The 20,469-nt window shown below is 43.7% G+C and overlaps 1 protein-coding gene across 3 annotated transcripts in view; it reads left to right on the top strand.

The window, feature by feature from the left end:
- The window catches only part of LOC119181596 (receptor-type tyrosine-protein phosphatase T), a 224,056-nt gene that overhangs the window by 84,597 nt on the left and 118,990 nt on the right, over nucleotides 1–20,469 (top strand). For 2 of the 3 annotated variants that reach the window (XM_075875913.1, XM_075875912.1), the window contains exons 11-15: nucleotides 3,108–3,260; nucleotides 8,907–9,040; nucleotides 16,580–16,754; nucleotides 16,815–16,885; nucleotides 19,873–20,098. In XM_075875913.1, the coding sequence (XP_075732028.1) occupies nucleotides 3,108–3,260; nucleotides 8,907–9,040; nucleotides 16,580–16,754; nucleotides 16,815–16,885; nucleotides 19,873–20,098 (759 nt within the window). Of the gene's footprint in view, nucleotides 1–3,107; nucleotides 3,261–8,906; nucleotides 9,041–14,643; nucleotides 16,490–16,530; nucleotides 16,755–16,814; nucleotides 16,886–19,872; nucleotides 20,099–20,469 lie in introns of those variants that run through there. The other variant, XM_075875914.1, reaches the window with a different exon arrangement.

Below are 20,469 nucleotides of genomic sequence, written 5' to 3'. Positions count from 1 at the left end.
TTATATTGTTCCGGCATCCTAATAACTTGCAGCCTCCGGACGGTACCTGCATTTCCTGCGGAATTCGTCGGCTTACATTGCGCGGTGGAATGTACCATGTATATAGTTTCCTGCTTAGAGCCTCCTGCAAGCTAGTGTTTATTCTCTAAGCCACCTTTTGTTAGCAGGTAGAAAGTGGCGTCGTGGCTTACTCTAGCGTGCGAGTATTTGCAGGTACCTTTTAGAATATTTGATCCTCCTCGATTCCGTAGTCAGAATAGCGCTGCCGAGAGCCTGGTGCGCATTTTCTCAGGCTGTGGCGAGCGCCAGTTGGTCGCGCGCTAGGTATACTCGTACCCCGGTGTGCAGAGGTTTTACGCATATTCGAAATCAGAGTTCCGAAGAAACAGGCTGATTTTGATAACTTGTAGTGATGGCTAACTGAATGTCCCGTTTATCTGCGGTGGTTGCATCACTTGCATGTGTCGAAGGAGCAGCGAGCTTTCTACCTGTTTCATGCACCACGCTGACTTCATATTTATTTAGCACTATCATTTTATTGCACACCCTCGTTCTTCTAATAGACAGATAGGCGCTACTATAACAATGGTGCTCATGCTTGTCTTCCCTTGTCATATCCTGAGTGCGTGTTTTTCTGTCTTTATTTATTTGTTGCAAAAAATATACACGCATTGGGGTAGTATGTACAGAAGGAGGTCCCATAGCACAAGGCTGAAAGGGGACCTCCTGTTAGAAAATGACATGTTGATAAGTACAACAAAATGGCAACAAAAAAGCGATTAAGTAAATATTGATAGTAACAAAAACAACGCAAACATGCAATAAAACATGCCAGTAAAAATGGTAACAAAACAATGTTCAGTAATTGTGCATAACTATGAAAACAACGAAACATACAATAAAAATGGGAGTAGAATCGGGAATGAAATGACGTTAAATAATGATATACAGCTATTAAAAGAACTAGTTACTAGGTACTTTTCACACATGTATTTTGTCCTTGATTTCACGGGGGATAGACATCTGTGCTTCCTTGCCGAGTGTACCGATCATCCTCCTTAGAAATGCTGGTGCCGTTTTCCTAAGTTTCAATCTTCGTAGTTTGTTTACCCTTTGGGTGTGAAACGGACCCTCACTACGTATTGTGAAGTTACATTTTAGAATTTCTGCCCCGGAGGTGGTGGGTGAAAGCCCAATGGCAATCATGTAGTCCTTGCAGATGAGGATGCTCAGCGTATCCCGATAAAAGTTCTTCCTGTAAACGTGCGGAGTAGCGTAACTAGTGGAGCTTGTAAGTAACGCTTGAATCCTAGTTATATAGTCCTCATCTTTGAGTCAATGGCGTTCGCTGGCAATTTCGACATCCACAGAATACGCATTTTCTAGCGCAAAACATCAAATAAATGTTTTAGTCACTCTCTTCAGACAGAAGACTAATGTGTTACGACGTTTGCCGTCAAACATGCAGGTACACGGCAAATGTTTTTATTCTTAGATCGTCGCCGACTATAGTCACATTAGCACACGGACCGATGTAATCGGCGACATAGGAGCAGTGCGTGCACGAACGTCCTTTTCACGGCTTCATTGAACCAGTGAAGTAGTGATGGGCTCTCTGCGAAGAAGTGGCAAAGGGGCAGGCGGAACTGCTGGTTTTGTTTGTTGTCACCGACGCTACACTGATGTGAGCGTTCATGTCATCTGGTGCGCAGCTCTAATAGACAGTACACGTGACGCGAAGGACGACGAGGGCTCACGCTGGTGCACGCCACATGTCCCATCATTGAAATCAGTATAACGTCTGGGACCAACGCTTGCGGCCAAGGAGACATCGACAATACTACTCGTTTGACGCCATTGAGCCCACCAGCATTATTTCGATTATTCTGTACCACGGCGCACCCAGATGAGCTACTCATGGTGTTTAGTAGCGTAAGCAGGCTTGCGACACCTGGCGAGCCCCCTCACTCCTCCGAAAACATGAGCTTTGTTTGGTAATCTACGTTAGGTGGTGTAACCAGGCGCTCAGCTGGTGCCACTAGAGGGACGACCGAGAGTGTGCAGAGAGAACCCTGTGAGGTGAACACGCCAGGTGTTCGCCGGTCCTTTTACGTACATCATGTTATATCATAGCCGAACGTCTTATGATCATCTACAACTCTTGGCCTAACCCTTAGCTTAGCCCTTTGGGTCCTGGCGTTGTTGATTAATCACACCACACAAGACTTCTCCTAGCACCTCTAAATGAAGCCAAGTATGACAATGTTTTGGGAAATATTCCTTAAACAATCCCCCCTGTGATCGACACCACCGTTGTGGCATTTTTGCGGAGTTCAGCGTTGTGAAGAAGCTCAACCGAAGCGGCTCTTTCTTATACCATTCGCTAACCTAGGGCTGACATTCACAACTGACAATTTGGTGCTTTGGTTGTAGACTTCGGCCAGATGAACGCTTTTTATGCCGTTTGCATTTATATTTATGAAACAAAACGAATGCGCCTCTAAATTGTCACCTTATATGCATAATACAGAACAAATTTTAAATTTGTTTGGTATTATTGTAATATGTCTAAGATATAGACTATACAGCCTGGTCAAAATGGTGAAAAACAAATATTTTACTCCTTTTGGTTTTAAGGACATTGTTTTTTTTTCTTTTTCTTAGAACTATTTATTCCTTGGAAGGCCTAAATGTTTGTATTACGAGTTCTTGGCCAATCTCTCTGAGTGGGTAAAAGCCATAGTTGAGGCATCATTATCAGCCCTTGGGTGTTGCCGAGGCGGGAACAGGGCGTTTACGGTATGAAGTTGCTACAGTTGTTTAAGAGCTTCCACCCTGCCAAACAATAAATTTGTTTAAATTTTATTTAGTAGCAGAAATTGGTCATTTCATAACCACAGGACCACGAAGACGTTATTTTATGTCATCTTTATAAATCTATGAACATTACACCACTAGCTCAATTTTTTGTTTGTTGTTTTCTGAGGCCCTCATTAGTAGTGAAGTATACACTGAAACGTACCCTACACAGATAAAATTTTAGGGCTGAAAGAGTTAATGATCTATGCGTGTCACTGACCTTCTCCGTGCGATACTCTTCACTGCAGCTTGTCCACCTCACCAATATGGAGCGGACTGCAAACAACGACGAGTGTGCTTTTGTGAGTCGAAGGATTACTGCAATATTCACACAGGCACATGCCAAGAAGATCACGGCAGGTGTCGCCATGGCTGGAAAAACTCACCATACTGCGATCAAAGTAAGACGCACATAAAGTGCATTCTCCATGTCAAATGCCGAGCATTTCTTAGCATGCACCTTTAGCGTATCTGTCTGTCTGTCTGTCTGTCTGTCTGTCTGTCTGTCCGTCCGTCCGTCCGTCCGTCCGTCCGACCGTCCGTCCGTCTGTCCGTCCATCCGTCTGTCTGTCTGTCTGCACTGTCGACGTACCTGAATGCTTCTGTAGTATCGAAAGGCTTATAGCTCAAAGTCGTTCGAGTGAGAAATGCGTATTCTCGACGGCACAGCTGATGAAGTAGTTGTATGAAACGACATTTGATTCGACTGGAAGGCAACATTTCGCGTATTTTATTTTCACTAATCACTTAAACAAGTGCTTAAAAACTTATATTCAGCTGGTAGACGCTGTAAAATAAATGAGAGAGGTGCCACATGGTCGGTTGCAATGTTTTGAAACAAAGTAATGAAGGGCTCCGAACAACAGCGTAATATGCCTATTTATACATTTATTTATTATCTGATGTGTATGAAGCTTGTAAACGCTTGTTTATTTTTTTATTGGTACTAACCCAATGCTCATAAGGAAGGTGCTGCGATCAGCATCATCAAGTCAAATGTCATTCGCTTTGAACGTGTAGCAGTGCAGCCAAAAAAAAAAATTCATTCGGGAACAGAATGCCTTCACTACCGAATGTCATTTTCTATTCCCATGTGGCAAGGGTATAAGACTCAAGCCGGCGGCCTGCAATCTTTCCAAGTCAAACAAACTCTATTGGCAAAGGGTACTACTAAACAACGCCTCTTTGGAATTACTAGGCATAGTTATTGATTATTACAAATCATGTACGATGCGTCTACAAAAACGAAGAAAGCCGCTTTATGGCACAGTTAACCACAAGTGAGTTAAAATGCATGGTAGCATTTAAAAAAATAAGGAGAACAACTTACGCACGCTCAAAGACAATAAGTTCATTGACGGCGGCTTAGACCCTTCAAAATATATATCTAACATAGGCACTGTTTCAATTGACCCATCACTAAGAGAAAAAGCAATTCATCCAAGCGACAATGTTGTTTATTGGCAGTTGTTCTTTCTGGTGCTCACATATCGACCTTATCGAAGGGTCTTACTTTTTGCCTTGCCTCTGGTGGATTCAATAAATTTCATCTTTTAAAAGACCGAGACAGTTTTGCTCGAACCATACGCCTAAAACAGTACTTCAATAGCCGTGAAAGAATCATAAGCGTGAGGTTTCTAAGCAGTCCTCTGACGTTCCATCGTATTAATTGTGTATCCTTCATGCGTGTAAATGAGTGCTGTGTGTACTAAAGAAGTATTGCGTCAAGTCAAGAGCCCTTGTCAGGCCCCGTAATGACGGTTTTTGATTTTATGGCGCGCTTCAAAGAGCTGCGCCTGTCCTTCGGCGCCGAAGACACCGTTGGACTTGCTGCAGTGTCCATCACCTCGGACGAGGTGCTGGATGCCCGCGCGCGGTTCACCCGTGCAGGCACGAAGGTCTTAAAGCTATCTGTCGAGACAGAAGGCCCTGGGGCTTCAGGTACGGAGGCCTGCTATACTTTTGGCGGCGGAAGAGCCTGTGCTACTTCCGCTGAGGGGGTGAATGGCGCTGCCGCTCGTCCACGTTGTGCGGTACGTGCGGGCACCGTGGACTTTGGTGGCACTGCCCCCTTTCGTGCCACCTCCGCGAACGAAGGACCCTGCATTAGTAGACGCTTGCGCGCCTCCCTAAACGAGATGTGTTCATTTACTTTCAGGCTGAATACTTCTTTTTCATGTTTCCATGTAGGGCATAAACGAGATTAAGCGGGGTGTCCATCATCGCAGTTCGCGCAGGGGGTAGTAGTTTCTTCACATTTGTCTGTGACATGTTCGTGCGAACTACACTTTGCACAGGTTTGATGCCCGCGGCAGCTCTGAGAACCCTGGCCGAATCACTGGCACTTAAAACAACGTCAGGGGTTGGGGATGTAGGGTCGAACTTTGAACTTGAAGTAGCCTGTTTCTATATGTTCTGGAAGTGTGCTTGTGCAAAATGTAAGAATAAGGTGCTTTGTAGGGGTTTCTTTGTTATCACGCCTAATCCTAATTATCTGTACATGCGTTACACGCTGTTCGTTTCAGCCCTCAAGGAGCTCACTCTCTGTCAGGTTGATTAGGTCTTGATCAGACACTACGCCTCGGGAACTGTTCAGGGAGCGGTGTGGTGTGATAGATACAGGTGTGGTTCCAAAAGAAGTGAGTTTCGTCAAATTTTCATACTGGGTCTTAGTTTGGACTGCAAGAAGAAGGTCTCCACTAGCCATACGTGTAGCCTGATACCCTGGTCCAAGGGTACTAGTGAGGCATTCGAAGATGACAAACGGAGATATGGTTCTTGCGTTATATTCTTGTGTTTCACAGTGGATCACATGGAATCGCGGGAAAAGTTCTTTTAGCTTTATGAATACATTCAGTGTTGCTTCGGTGCGCCCCCTCTTAGGAGGTGGGCGATCAGACAGTATAGGAAATGAAAAAGAGGGCATGAAGTATATATAAATTCGGCAGCCAAGCCAGCCACCCACCATCGAGCCCAACATGTGGACGCGGCAGCACAATTATAATGGTATGCCAGCGCCAGCTGTACAAAGCCACTATAACCCAATAGTACGTGACCAAGAGAGGGCACATACGCAAGGTTAACTCTTGCTGCCTGGAAGATGGAAGTAAACAGAAGTGAGGAGATGACAGGAAAGATGGGAAGAGAGAAAAGACGAAGATCAGGAGGGAGAGAGAGACAGAAAAAGGCGACTGCCGATTTCCCCTGGGTGGGTCAAACCAGGGGTGCCGTCTACGTGAAGCCAGGGCCAAAGGGGTGTGTTGCCTCTGCCGGGGAGCCTCAGAGGTCCAAGCACCCAGCGTCAACTCAACCCCCAGGATCCCCTTTTCCCCGGACACAGCTCAGCCACGCACAGCTAGGCGTGAGAGAGAGTCGAAACTCCCCCGTTAGCTCAGGTCCGTCGTGTCGCTACGCACCAAACGTTTGCTTGCACAGACGCCCCTGCAGGGGTGCAAACGTTGGGCAATCTAAGAAGTAACATATAAATGTCCTGCTTGTTCAACAAGTACACTACATGCGTTCAGAGTTTCATGTACATGGCACGGAACACTGTGGTATTACATAGCAATGACAATTTGCACTTTTTATGTTTTTAGTAGCCTACCTCAGCGAATACGTAGTTTTTATTAGAAACATGCCGTTATGCTACATGTGCGACCCTTTAATTTGGTTGTAGTCGAGAGTACAGTAAGTTAACCCGACACTGATATTGCCAATGTGCTACCAGAACATAATCAAATTTCAGATGATGAAAAAAGGAGACGATGACAACTCAGGCAATTTCACTGTGATAGAGACGTGGGGAGTGAATGTAGGTTGGCTAATAGAAGCCTTATACAATATTCTGGCAATTGTCCTGGCCCCCCAGTTATATTGAGTGTAACTGAGCTTCGGTTGACCACCTTATAATTATCCGTACGCGATATGATAGTAAAATTATGAGTCAGGATAGGAGAGCAGTGTAAGTCAATGACGATAATGAGTCTGGTATTCCCTAATAAAAGCTCCAGAGGATAGCAGGAACACTAGAATGCCTCCGTATCTCTAAAATCTAGGTATTTACCATCGAGACAAAACAGACCGCAACGAAAATAACTTTATACTGCCACAGACGAATTGATGCCTAATTACAATTATCTATCAGAATAATGCAACAATTGTCATGCTTTTCTTCGCAAATTGGACCAAAATAAATGCAGTAACAGAAAAAAAATACTGTCCTTCAGTTCAGCCAGAAGAATCATGCGGTGATTCTTGCTCGTAGGTGAAAAAAAATTAAAAAAAACCATGCGCGCGTGGGAATGCCGTGCGCTCTAGAACTCTACTCAATGTGCCCTCTCACAGTAGCCGGGTGCGCAAGGTGCTACTGGTTAGATTTGCTGGGGAGCACGGCGATTTCCGCGGCCGGAGAAAAATAGACCATGTGCCCGCGATCTTGGAGGTCATGTCCCGAATATACACTAGAAGGAACTCTGGCGCTAGTGTCAATGCGCGCTTAAATGCACAGCGCTTCAGTGAGCATGGAAATGATGGGTGGTACACAGATTTGTCTTATTCTCGTACTGCTGCCTCGTTGTGTGTTCGTGTGGCTTGGAGCTCTTTTCCCACTAAGCCAAAATCAGCAAATGTTATGTGGTTGCACTTCAAAACTTTATTTTTTTAGGTTTACCTGTTTGAATCCGGTGACTAAGTTCAAAAGGGTTCGTTTTTTCCTTCCAAACAAAATCAAAACACGGCAATAAATGAAGCCACAAGTACAATTCTCCGCTTGCAAGTACGAAGACTAGGCAAATCCGCGTACTACCCATCATTCCCGTGATCGCTGAACGATCGCAGCACCAGAGTCCCGTCTAGTTAATTTTAGGAAACTCTATGAGTGGTGGTACTTTCCCAAGATCGAGAGGCTTTATAGCTCCGCGTAAAGCTCATCGCGATGCGCTGATGCATGCTTATCTCCCGTGTGTGTTTTGCTCCGCGAAGGGAAGCGGCCATATCCACACACTTATCCTGTGGTGGGGGAGAATCGTGTGCTTTGGGCTTTCATCGGAGCAATCACGTTCAATCGCCGGGTGCAGAAAGATCACTTCACTCGCTGGACAAGCCCCATTTGCGAAAAGAGCACGCTTTTCGAACACAGCGAAGTAACAGCTAGAACACTTGTTAGTTCGCACTCATATCTGTACCTGTGATTACGTTTCGTGCATCATTTTTGTTTAAACAGCACGTTAAGCATCGAGCTGTGAACATTATGCCAGCTCCACTTGATCAATGCAATGAAACCCGAAAAAGGAGCACCATACGCTCATACAAGCGTACGCATACATCTAAGGCACAGGGGCATAGTTCCTGAATAAGAAAACTCATTTTCGAGCGTGAGACAACACGCGACCACTAACAAAAATGGGATGACTGACCAAAGAGCAAGGAAGACGGTTAGTTCTCTTCCCGACTATTGGCACACGGAACAGTAGTATCTGCTCATGGCCTGCGTCTCCCGTCTCATTGCTCTTTTTGCAGACAAATTTGCACACGGTACGCATCCCTCTGTGGATGCTCGTTCAACAGTTCATAAATACGTTGTGCGCACCTTTTGGACTCTGTTCCTCCTGTTATATCTTTCTCATACTGTTATAAGACCTCCTTTCTCTGCTAGCGCATGAAAGCAGAATTCATGATAACTGCGCTGTCACGAGTAAAAAAAAAAAAACACTGCGAGTTTGGTTGCCACAAGGTCAGTCAAAAGGTCAACGTGCTTCCTAAGTACAAATATTTGTTAAACTGCATATAGAACGTAGAGTGTGGCGCTGCCAAGCCCAGCCACAGCGGGTGCATTCCAAGCGGGGCGATATATGAAGAACACCCGTGTTATTTCACTTTGATGCGCAGCAAAAAATCCCAGCTGGTCAAAGTAATCCGCACACCCCATATATCATTGCTTTGGCACATACAATGTCATAAATGAATGATATTATGACTAATATTTATGTAAACAATTGGCGTAGCAGTGATGACGGCGCTATGCTAATGCTTTTGTGAACAAATTTCAGGCTATCCTCTGCTGAAAGATGCACCTATCGTGAGTGAAGTAACCGACAAAGAAGCAACGGTACGATTCCACCAATGGATACATGGTATAGACATGGGCGAGGGGAATCCAGTGCACTATTGTATTCAGTACAAGGTGAAGTGGCATTCTTATTCAGTTTGTTTGTTTGTTTTTCTGACTTCAAGTATGAATGTTGACCTTGCATCTCGATACAAGATTTATGGGGATAACACAATATTTTGCAGTACTAACATAGATCATCTCGTGAGTGTCGCTGTGTCTCTAAGTTAGACAAAAAAGAACAACATGATGTTGACTCAGAAAAACTATTAGCTAATTAACTGCAAGATAAATAAATCTGTTTTTTCCCCACAACACCTACTTTGTAGGATCTCTACTCCCTACCGTGTCATGTTAACTGCCAGTGTAAGTGCTTCTAGCTAAAGTTAGAAATTGTAAACGGTATGTTTCATGAATATGGGAAAGGGTATTCTCGTATGATACATGTGGTAAATAAACCTTGGAATGCCTCACGAGTACTGAGAAAACGTAAGAGTGTGTTGGCAATCTCTCACAGTCATTTGCTATTTATTGCACTCTACTTCACATCTGCTTACTAGCAACTTAATTGGGGTAACATAAGCAAGCGATCCATATATAGATTTACTAACGTACGAAAACTCGCAGTTCCGTTCCAAACCTTCAACTTGTCACAAATACTCTATAAATACAAAATGACTAAAAACATGCTATACGGGCACGCTTTATCCTTTACCTCAGGTCTGACACAATAAAATATTCCATATACACTGTATACGCCGTTAAGCTATCGCTATCACTAAATTATCCAGCACGCCTAAACAAACACTGTTCCCTTGGTATGTTCTGTGGCAGTGTACTAACGATGCTTTTTAAGTAATAGGATTCACTTCAAGATACTTATGAAAGTAATTTTCATAATACTTATGAAAATTAGAACGCACTCTAATACTTCTGTTTCTGTTATGCTTTGCTAAACATGTCCGTCGTAATGTTTCTGTATTCGTAAAACAATTCATTTTTCAATCAATGACATTCGTATGGTTGGTTGCGGCAATTAGGTGTGGACACACTCTGCGACCGAGAGCTCGCCCACACAATGTTTGGCTTTAGTTCATGCGCCAGCCGCAGTTTTGGGGGGGGAGGGGGGCTGATGTTTCATGGCGCGCTATAAGGGGCTTAAAGGGCCACTCACCAAGTTTTGACAATTTCGAGCTGACAAGCGCAATGCGAAGACGAGGCGTTCATGATCACGTCTGCCCAAATTTGCAACGCTACGTGTCGCAGAAATTGGTCAAATTTCAAGATGAACGCTGCTCCCCCTCCTCTCTGCTGGTGCACGCATAGAAAGTGAGGGCATGACGTGGGCATATGAATGACCCTACGTACACGGCACTGCAATGACATTGATCCTCTATGCATACGACTCTGCTCTGACGTTGTCAACATGATACCACGTGACATGGCAAAAATTATTTAACACAACATGCGTAGTTTATATATTTGTTGCTTTAAGAGATTATTAAAACTTTAAATATATAATGAGACGCAATAAAAAATTGTGCACGTTTTTCTTTCATTTTTTCCCGTGAAATGCTACTATATGCGAGGCTAATGTGCCCGTGTTTTGCATGCGTTCGTGTCCCCGCAGTCAGCCCATTGAGCAAACGACCACCGTGGAACGCTCCTACGCATTCGCGCACTCATTGTGCTTATCTACTCTAACACATCTAAGGTAGCGTTTCCAAACCATCCTGCAGAAACAGGCAGAAGACTACAAAATAACGCTGGCCAATGAAGCAACGCCGCTTGCGTGCTCGGAGGTTGGACTTGTTTGGGCACGTCATGCGCACGTCACCTCATGGTCGGATGCTGGAGAGGGTGGGGAAGAGATTGGGCTTGCGAAGGCTATGCGGAGGTGCTCAGCAGCAAGGGTTTCGAGCTCGCCCCCTCTCATCCTCGTTTCGCGCCGCTTCAAAAAACCTGTTTTCTCCGCTCGTGATGAACCGATTCAAAAACTTTTTGTGGCAAAATGTTCCTCACTGGACACACAAAAACTTCCACTCTCTAACTAAAATTTGGTATGGGGACTGGTGAGTGGCCCTTTAAGAAACCACGCGTTTTTTTTTTACTCGTAGTATTTTTGTAATCCTGCGCGCCAGCAAGTATATGGAGCTGGAAACGCATGCCGTGTTTTTCGCCAACAAAAAACGCCACACGCATCGATCACCGCTATAGGGAACAGGGTGAAGGATATATATATATATATATATATATACATAGATATATATATATATATATATATATATATATATATATATATATATATATACACATATATATGCTACTAACGCTGCGTTCTCACGTGTGCAATACCAATACGTACGCTACGCTCAGCTCATCTTCTATAGTTCTATAGTACATGCGGCGGCCACAGTCACGCAGGGGCGCTGTGACATGGGGGCCGAAATCTAAGATAGGTAGAGTCCGGGGCATGAAGGGACATAGCCACGAGCGCCGAGCCAATTCAGACATAGGGTATATTAACATGCAGGGTGGTAGGAACAGGCTGAAGTGGGAAGAGATAGAAGAACAGCTAAGGGAAGAGAGGCCGATGGTATACGGTTTTGTAGAAACACATCTTAGGGACATGGAACAACCTCCGAACAATCCGGACGACGCGTGGGAATATTGTAATAAAACATAAGGCAGCAGAAAGGGGGGTGGTATTGGGGCATTCATTCATAAAAGTACAGACTGGCAAAGGGTCAAGCAGGAGTGCATGGAACATTTATGGCTAAAAGAAAAAGTGGCAGGTCAAATGACACTCCTTGGTTTCGTGTACTTGTGGACGGGAGCAAAGGCCAAAGAGGAAAACCTGGCAATGGTAGAGTGTATATCAAAGGATATTCAGGAGTTAGGAAGAGAGCGCGAGATAATTATACTAGGAGACATGAATGCGCACATAGAAGATATAGATGGGTATACCGACCCGACAGGCAAAATGATCATGGATATGTGTGAAAGGCTTGATTTGATCATTTGCAACAGTACCGAGAAGTGTGAAGGGCAAATAACATGGGAGGTAGGATGGCTTCAGTCGACGATAGATTATGCGCTGATGTCACATAGGATGTATAATAAGCTCAGGGGAATGCACATAGATGAAAGTGGCTCCAGAAGTCTGGGTAGTGATCACAAACGTATCAAGCTAAGTTTTGGAAGAGCAGTGAAAGTGGGAAGGAGACAAGATGAGCAACTATAGGAAAATTTTTATCCAAAAAGGCAAATTGAAATAGCCACTAAACAAATTGAGAAAGTAATCACGGAGGATAATAAGACAGTGTGGACATACACGAATCTAATTAGACTCTTTGAGCTAGAGCTTGCTAAGACGCGGGACAAGTCACCCCGAAAAAGAAGACACAAACCCAAAAGTTGGTGGGATGAGGAAGTTAAGAGAGCCATAGCAAAACGTCAGGAAGCCTCTAGGGAACACAGACATGCTAAGCAGCGGGGTGAACCGACAGATGATGTTGAAAGAAAATGGGAAACCTTTCTAAGCTGTAGAAGGGATGCATCCCATCTGATCAATGAAAAGATTAGAAGAAAGGGAGCTCAGTGGCTGGCAGAAGTACATAAAAAAGATAGAAAGGCAGCTGCAAAATTTTGGAACCATCTAAACTCCCTAAGAAATGAGACGAGCCTAAAGCAGAGTTTTATAACTACAGCCCAAGGTGCTAGGCTAGAAGGAGACGAAGCTATTGAATATATAAGAACAACGGTGACAGTAAAATTCCAACAAAGAAGTACTTTATGCACCACAAAAGACAAGGACGAATCATGTGGTGCAATGGCTCCATTTTCACAACGAGAGTTGGAAAGGGCTGAGAAAAGGGTTCCTAGTAGTACATCAACAAGCTCCGGATGGCATTTCAATTAGGCTGATAAAGACATTAGGTCCGAAGTCTAAGCAGGCTTTGAGAGAGGCAGTGAGCACAATAATAATCGATGGTGAAGTTCCCGATGGATGGAAACTTAGCAGGATGAGCATGATCTATAAAGGAAAGGAGGACAAAGCTGACATAAACAACTACCGTCCTATAACAGTGACAGTGGTCTACAGGCTGGCAATGCCGATTATAAAGGAAAGACTGCAGGCATGGATAGAGGATGAAGGGGTGCTGGGAGAACTGCAGAATGGGTTTCGGAAACACAGGAGGTTGGAAGACAATCTGTTCTCACTGACGCAGTGCATCGAAATAGCAGAAAAGGAACACAGACCTCTGTGGCTTGCATTTTTGAATATCAAGGGAGCGTACGATAGTGTGGTTCAAGAGGAATTGTGGGGAATACTGGACACACTAGGCGTGGAACATGTAGTCACTAATCTTTTAAAGGGTATCTATAAAAGTAACAAGGTAGTTATAAAGGGGCCAAAACAGGTATCCCAGCCTGCATAGTTAAAACGGGGGCTTAAGCAAAGGTGCCCCCTGTCACCCTTATTATTCATGATGTACCTACAAGGATTAGAGGCAAAATTAGAGGGAAGTGGACTGGGCTTCAACCTCTCTTTAGTCAAACAAGGAAAACTTATTGATCAGGCACTACCAGCAATAATGTACGCAGATGATATAGTGGTAATGGCCAACAACAAGGAAGATTTGCAGAGATTGATGGACATCTGCGGTAATGAGGGAGATAGGTTAGATTTTAGATTCAGTAAGGAAAAATCAGCAGTCATGATTTTCAATGACAACGAAGGTAGTGAGCTTAGAATACAGGAGGTCACACTAGAGATGAAAGATAAATACAAATGTCTGGGCGTATGGATAAGCAATGGGACCGAGTATCTGAGAGAACACGAGATATACGTGACGACTAAAGGTAACAGGAATGCAGCAGTCATGAAAAATAGGGCACTATAGAATTACAATAGGTATGATGTGAGAGGAATATAGAAAGGGGTCATGGTTCCTTGGCTGACGTTCGGCAATGCGGTCTTGTGCATGAGATCAGAAGTTCAATGAAGATTAAAAATTAAGCAACGTGGAATAGGTAGGCTTGCTTTAGGAGCTCACGGGAATACACCAAATCAGGGAGTACAAGGTGATATGGGATGGACATCATTTGAGGGCAGGGAAGCTAGCAGCAAGATAAAGTTTGAGAAGCGATTGAGAGATATGGGGGAGAAGCGTTGGGCTAGGAAGGTTTTCAGCTACTTGTACATGAAGAATGTCGATACAAAATGGAGGAAGCGAACCAAGAAGTTGAATGGTAAATACTTAGAAAACAGCAGGTGGCCAAACCAAAAAGAACTATCGGTTAAGAAGAAAGTGAAGGAAACGGAGACTGACATGTGGAGAATGGGCATGATTAAGAAGTCCGCACTAGAGATCTATCGAACTTTTAAGCAGGAAATTGCCAAGGAAAGGATCTATGATAATACTCGGGGTAGTTCTCTACTGTTTGAGGTCAGGACGGGAGTACTGCGAACTAAGACATATCGGGCCAAATACGAAGGGGTAGACACAGTATGCAGTGCGTGTGGAGAGGAAGAAGATACTGCCGAACACTTGATAATGTTCTGTAAAGGGCTTCACCCTATAGTTAAGGATGATGGCGCAGAGTTTTTCAAAGCACTGGGGTTTAGGGACCGGGAGGGCAAAATAGACTTTAATCGGGTAGACTTAACTAGAAGGAGGTTATCTGATTGGTGGCTAAAGTCAAGGCACGAGTGCAAATTAAACTCTTCACTGTAAAGTACGAATCCTCAAACTCACTTTTTAAGGAAAAAAAATAAATATAGTTTTTGGTTCATTAAGTATTACGGCTTGGTGGTGCTAGCCACGGCCCGATCTAAAGGGTACAGCCATATCCATCCATCCATCCATCGAGAGGAGGAAAGAGCCGAACGTTATCTGGACGCGCCTTTGGGTGGAATGTCCACACTCAAATTATTTTTCTGACAATGTGGTTATTGCTGCTTGTCCATCTGTGGCCAAGAGATACCTCCTGAAAGGCCCATTAATTTGTCGATAGCGTGACTTACACCATGTTATTTGAAGGATATGGGAGCTTCGAAACAATCGCACGCACCCTCGGTGCTATTTCTTAACGTTCACCTCATAAATACAAAATAAACATGTTTGATACTTCAAATACATATGTTCAGGGGGGTGAAATTTCGCCAGACCATGTTTCATTGGATAGTGGCCTGAGAAGCTTTGACCCCCTTCCCCTGTATCTGTAATCTTCAATATAATTATTTTTAGCAACTTCATCATCAACTTCACTTGTGGAGTTTTTTGGGATACTAATAATAATTACTATAAATTGTGGGAGTAATGCATAAAGATTTTTAACATATTACGGCTGCATGGATATGTGCACGAATATTTCGACGCCCTCTCCGCGCAAATGCTCAGGCATAGTCTACGGGCACACAAGTAAACATTGACTTCACTTCAAATGATACAACCTTGTCGTCATTATGGCGCACACTTTTTCATTGCTCAATAAAATGGGGGGAGTTGTAGTGAGCTACGGGACAGTTCGCACAGCAGTGAGCGTGTGCAGTCCATAATTGTCCGGCTGTACTAGGACGTCGGGCTTGTGATATCTACCCGCACACTGTGCCACCTGGCCCATAGATAGCCTAAGGCCCATGCTAACATTTTTATTGTGATCAACGAGGCCATACGGGCCCAAAACGCCAATTTTTGTACATTTTAATTTTCATCTTGGCGAGACTATGGTTATTGCACAAGTGGAAGCGCAGTCACACAAAGTGCCGTGCAGTCGCACGCCACAGAGTGCTCAATGAGATGACCCTAATAGTTATCGCATGCGGCATCACCTCTATAGAGACAGCACAGTGTCACTGCGGACGACGATCTTTCCTTGTTCCGAGGTGGCGGACCTTTTATAGCACCGGCACGAGCATAGGACCCATCATCCAGCGGCCTGCTCACGTCAAGGAGAAAACACCTTGATGTCTCAGGTGCAGTGTGGTGGCCACAACACTCTGTCAAAGACGTTTAAACGGGTGGTTTGGGTGGCACTGTCGCAAGTGGCATGAGTCGTTTGATTGGCCAGCACAATTTGTAGCTGTTCTCCCATCTACGAATCTAGGGAAGAGAGACTCATTATGAGCAACCGTCGTGGGCTAGTTGAAGCTTTTCGACATGAGATCGTCGTGGCATAGCAACATCATTTTCTTTTAATCATAAGACCTTCCTAATGTAAATAAACGCCTGTTATCTTTCCTCCATACAATCGCTTTCCTTCCAGCAATATGGGATAAAAATGTCCGGTAAAGGAGGCCAGCTACCTGCGACGAGCTCGGCCGGACCCAAGCTGCAACAACTGGTAGTAGTGGTGAGGGGCTGTGTAATGATAACAGTAAAACCTAAACACTCTATCTTCAAGTTAGGTTCATTTATTATTTATCTAGTTTGTTTGTGCAGAAGTTTTGAGCCACTATATGGGCATATGCGCATTACTAATTTTACTAGGCACCTACACACTGCGTCATCAATTGCGGTTGACTAGTGATACAGTGATCATATAGCTTGATTTTGCAGCAGTTTTGAGCTGATGTGGCTCTTCTAATGTACCTGAATATTAATACAGGCCACATACGATACTTGGACCGCAGCACTCAACGTAACGCTGAAGACGGACTCCACAGTGTTAAAGCTACTCCGCAGTGGTACCTACTACCACCTGCGAGTCTTGGTCATCGATCGAGACGGCATGTACAGGGAGCAGGGCGCGAAATATACGCGTTTCAGAACCGCGTGTGGAGGTAGGTAAAGTTTTTCTGTTACTTGTATTTTTGCCTTAAGTCACATTATTTACGTTCCAGAACCACTGCAACCCCCGCAAATGGTGGATATAAACAACAACAGCGTCAGCGAAATTATCGTCAGTTGGAGGGTAAACCTCTTCTCTTCAATTTTATAAGTACATATGAGTTTATCTATCATTATCTGAACGTATATTTAGTTGCCTAGTTTCACAGTCTGTGGAAAGTGAAAAATTGTTGCTACTATATGCGCTTAAAAGAAGTGCCCCTCTTCTTTTTTAAAACTTTATTGTCCTTTCCTGGCTCTTCTTTCATTCCTGACTTTCTACGTATAAGACTCTCTTTAATTAAAAAGACGCAGTACCACTTTTCGGAGATTCTTATGTTCTCGTTGCCGTCTGCCAAGACTAAAAGAAAACTTAAATTGCCACAAAAACAAAACAAAAAAAACTCTGAGAATGCTTGAACTTCGCCTTCAAGGGTAGAACGCGATAGCGTAATAGGGATCAGTACTTATCGCCTTCAACCACGCCGCAAGAAAAATAACGTTTCTGCTGATAACGTTGGCTGTTTCGCTTTATCCTGTAGTGACCGCTGCTAGTGAAGTCGTCTATTGACGTCATGCAACACCAAATTTGTTACTTATGAAACTAGAGAAACGACCATGAAGGCACTATGAGCGTAGCAAGTAGCCATGTTTTATATGACATGCACATCATGATTATCATGTTGGGATGTGTCAGTTATCTTCGACGTTCATTAATGTGACTTACATAAGACGCATGCCACGTTAGGCTCTGTCCCCTATGTTTGTCTTGCAATCAAGTCATACTATAAATGTTTTACAATACATGATGATAATGAAATCAGCGCAAGAGCAGCAAGTTCATGAAATGTAAATCATGACATTCATGACATACATGTCAAGATTTATGACTAGTCACACTCGTCATACAGTCATGTGATGTCATACCACTTTTGGTATCGATACCTTTATCGAAATGGCCAGGAGAGCTAAAAATCATGGGCGGCTGAATAGATAGATTAAATAGATAGATAGATAGATAGATAGATAGATAGATAGATAGATAGATAGATAGATAGATAGATAGATAGATAGATAGATAGATAGATAGATAGATAGATAGATAGATAGATAGATAGATAGATAGATGCTTAAAGTGCGTGCAGTACGCAGTAAAATGTTTTGTAAAAAAAAAACCACATGGACATCTGATTCACTTTTTACCTACGCTTTACTTTCCCCTGACGGCACTCCAGGATTTTGCATTCGTTGCCCATTTGCTCCCTTTGCACACCCCTTTGCCCCTCTACCCTACATACACAGACACCCAGATCTCCAAGGAGGTGCTCCAAGTCATTGGGCACACTGTGCTTTTTTAGAAAATCAGGTGCAAACGTCGCCCGCCCCGTCCTCAGCTACAGACGCCACTCTCGTGTTCTTCCCTCGGCTCTTCGCACCTTTATTTTCCCATGCACAACTCATTTTGTGTGCTGTGACATGCTCCCGTTAAAGGTTTCAGAAAGAGAGATTTTTTTCTCTCCGCCTGCTCAAACCGCTCGCGTCGTGTCAGTGTGGTGGCGTAAGGAGGCCGGCGCATCTGATTTTGTGCTGCTAATGCTTTCTTCCCGGAAATTCGTTAAACTTGAAGAGTAGGCTGCTCCTACAGTGTTTCAAGAGGTTAATTTCGCCTGGAAACTTGTACAATAGTTTAAACTGTACACAAGAGCAAAAGTTCAGGTTCAGAAGTGTTCATATTAGCACCGATGTTGAATATAGGCATTTATGGGCCTTGACGAGAATTTGGGCATGAACACCCATAACACGCATTTGTAGGCACTATAACACACTCTAAAAGCCCTCCTTAACATTTAATTCGGGTTCATATATAAAGGTGTTACGATAAAAACACAAAAAACAATGTAGACATTTGCCTAAAATGCGGTCTCTAACATAACCCTCTTTTGATATATTTTTTTACTTGAAGTGCACTACGCCACAGTTCTTTTCGCGAATTGGCGAAGTATCCGCTGTGCTTCTGTATAAGCTGCCACGTGCGTCTGCCTAGTGGCACATTTTATGATGGCTGGCATCGTTAGACTGGTTAAACCACCAGCCATTGTGCAGTGAACAAATGTTCATTCCCGAGGCGATTCTACAGTTCGGTTGAGAGACATTACGCGCATTAAGGAAGGTCGACTCTCTAATGAGGTATCGTAACTATAAGGTTTACGACAAAAAAGGCACTGACTCCTACTCCAGTACTACGACATAGACCAACTGTTTGCCGTACACAACACCTAGCTGTAATCGGCACACAGATCAAACATTTTATTAATTAGTTATGTGCATCTTTGTCAAATTATAGTTCATATAAACCCTTGTTTTTCGTACACCATCGTCGGTCGCATTGACTCCAGCCCCTGAATTTCTGTGAAACGAGCCCATTCAATCTATCCCGTGAATGATCATATCTGTGGAATGTCAGGACTCATCGGAATAAGTAAATAATGCTCTCTTCTATTTTTCTTAACTTGTGTGGTATACGTAAGTGCAATATCGGGTCTGTGTCCAACTTCTTCACTTGTTATTAAATCATAAGCGAATGTTTTGAAGCATCAAAAGTTTAGACCAATATATAAATCTTTTACCGTTCATTACTCATGTCCCTTAAGTTATTCAGTATGGCAGAGGGTTCTTCATTGCCACCTGCGGGACACCGCAAAGCGTCAGATTGCGCTTTGAAGCGCAGCCGATGCCGCTTTCGTAGGAGAGGGGAAGCTGCATGCCTGCAGTTCCGTACTTTGACCGATACGGCACATTCGCCCGTGTTCTTAACTTTCTCTTTTAAAACGCTTGGGCAGATGCTTCATAGCTCCATTCGTGTGCAGCTTTCCTCGCACATATTTTGTTGAAGAACTAGGCCACACCAAGGCCACTTCTCGAGCTGCTCTGCCCGTGTTTACAAAATGAGCGAGGTGCCACCCTTTCTTCGTATGATATACGAGTGTATGACAATTGAAATCATTGCTTAGGTCTTAGGGCAAAACTGCCCTTTCTTTTTCAACTCTTGGTCTGTTTTCTTTCCAATCACAGAACCCTGACCACGAGAGCTGGCAGTGCTGGAGTGTGAATGTAGTACTAGAAGTCAATAATATGCTGGTGGAGTTCAATTTGACGAAGTCTCCGCCGTGGCACACAAATTGGTACAGGATACAAACGGCCCCGTACATGCCAGTGACCATCCGACTGCGCCTAAGAACACCGAACCACAAATATAGTCCGTGGACCAAGACGTGGAACGTGACATCAGCTGAAGATGGTAAGTATTATAAAAAGCTTTTGGGGCTGTATATAACTACAACTCACAGCAATCTAAGCATGAGTTCAAGTTGCTTGTGATTTATGTGAGAAAGCAATGCTGTACAAGCCATAAACATAAACATATTTTCACTCATGGCAAGACAGGGGCCATATTAGCAAACATCTGAACAATTTAGAGCATATAATTATTTACGTCTAATTACCGGGAAATGCAGCTTTTCTGATGCATTTAATAAAGCAAGTTGTGGTTGGCAATTTGAATTCTTAATTTTTTCCCATTGAAGTGAACCACACACCATTGAGACTATCATTTCTTATTTGACAGATTATGCGCAGAGTCTGTATAAATGTCATCACAGTTCAGAAGCA

Source organism: Rhipicephalus microplus, chromosome 10 (genome assembly GCF_043290135.1).
Source record: "Rhipicephalus microplus isolate Deutch F79 chromosome 10, USDA_Rmic, whole genome shotgun sequence".
Classification (NCBI taxonomy): Eukaryota; Metazoa; Arthropoda; class Arachnida; order Ixodida; family Ixodidae; genus Rhipicephalus; species Rhipicephalus microplus.
Note: the sequence above shows the minus strand (reverse complement) of the source record. Positions and strands in the feature narration are given on the sequence as shown.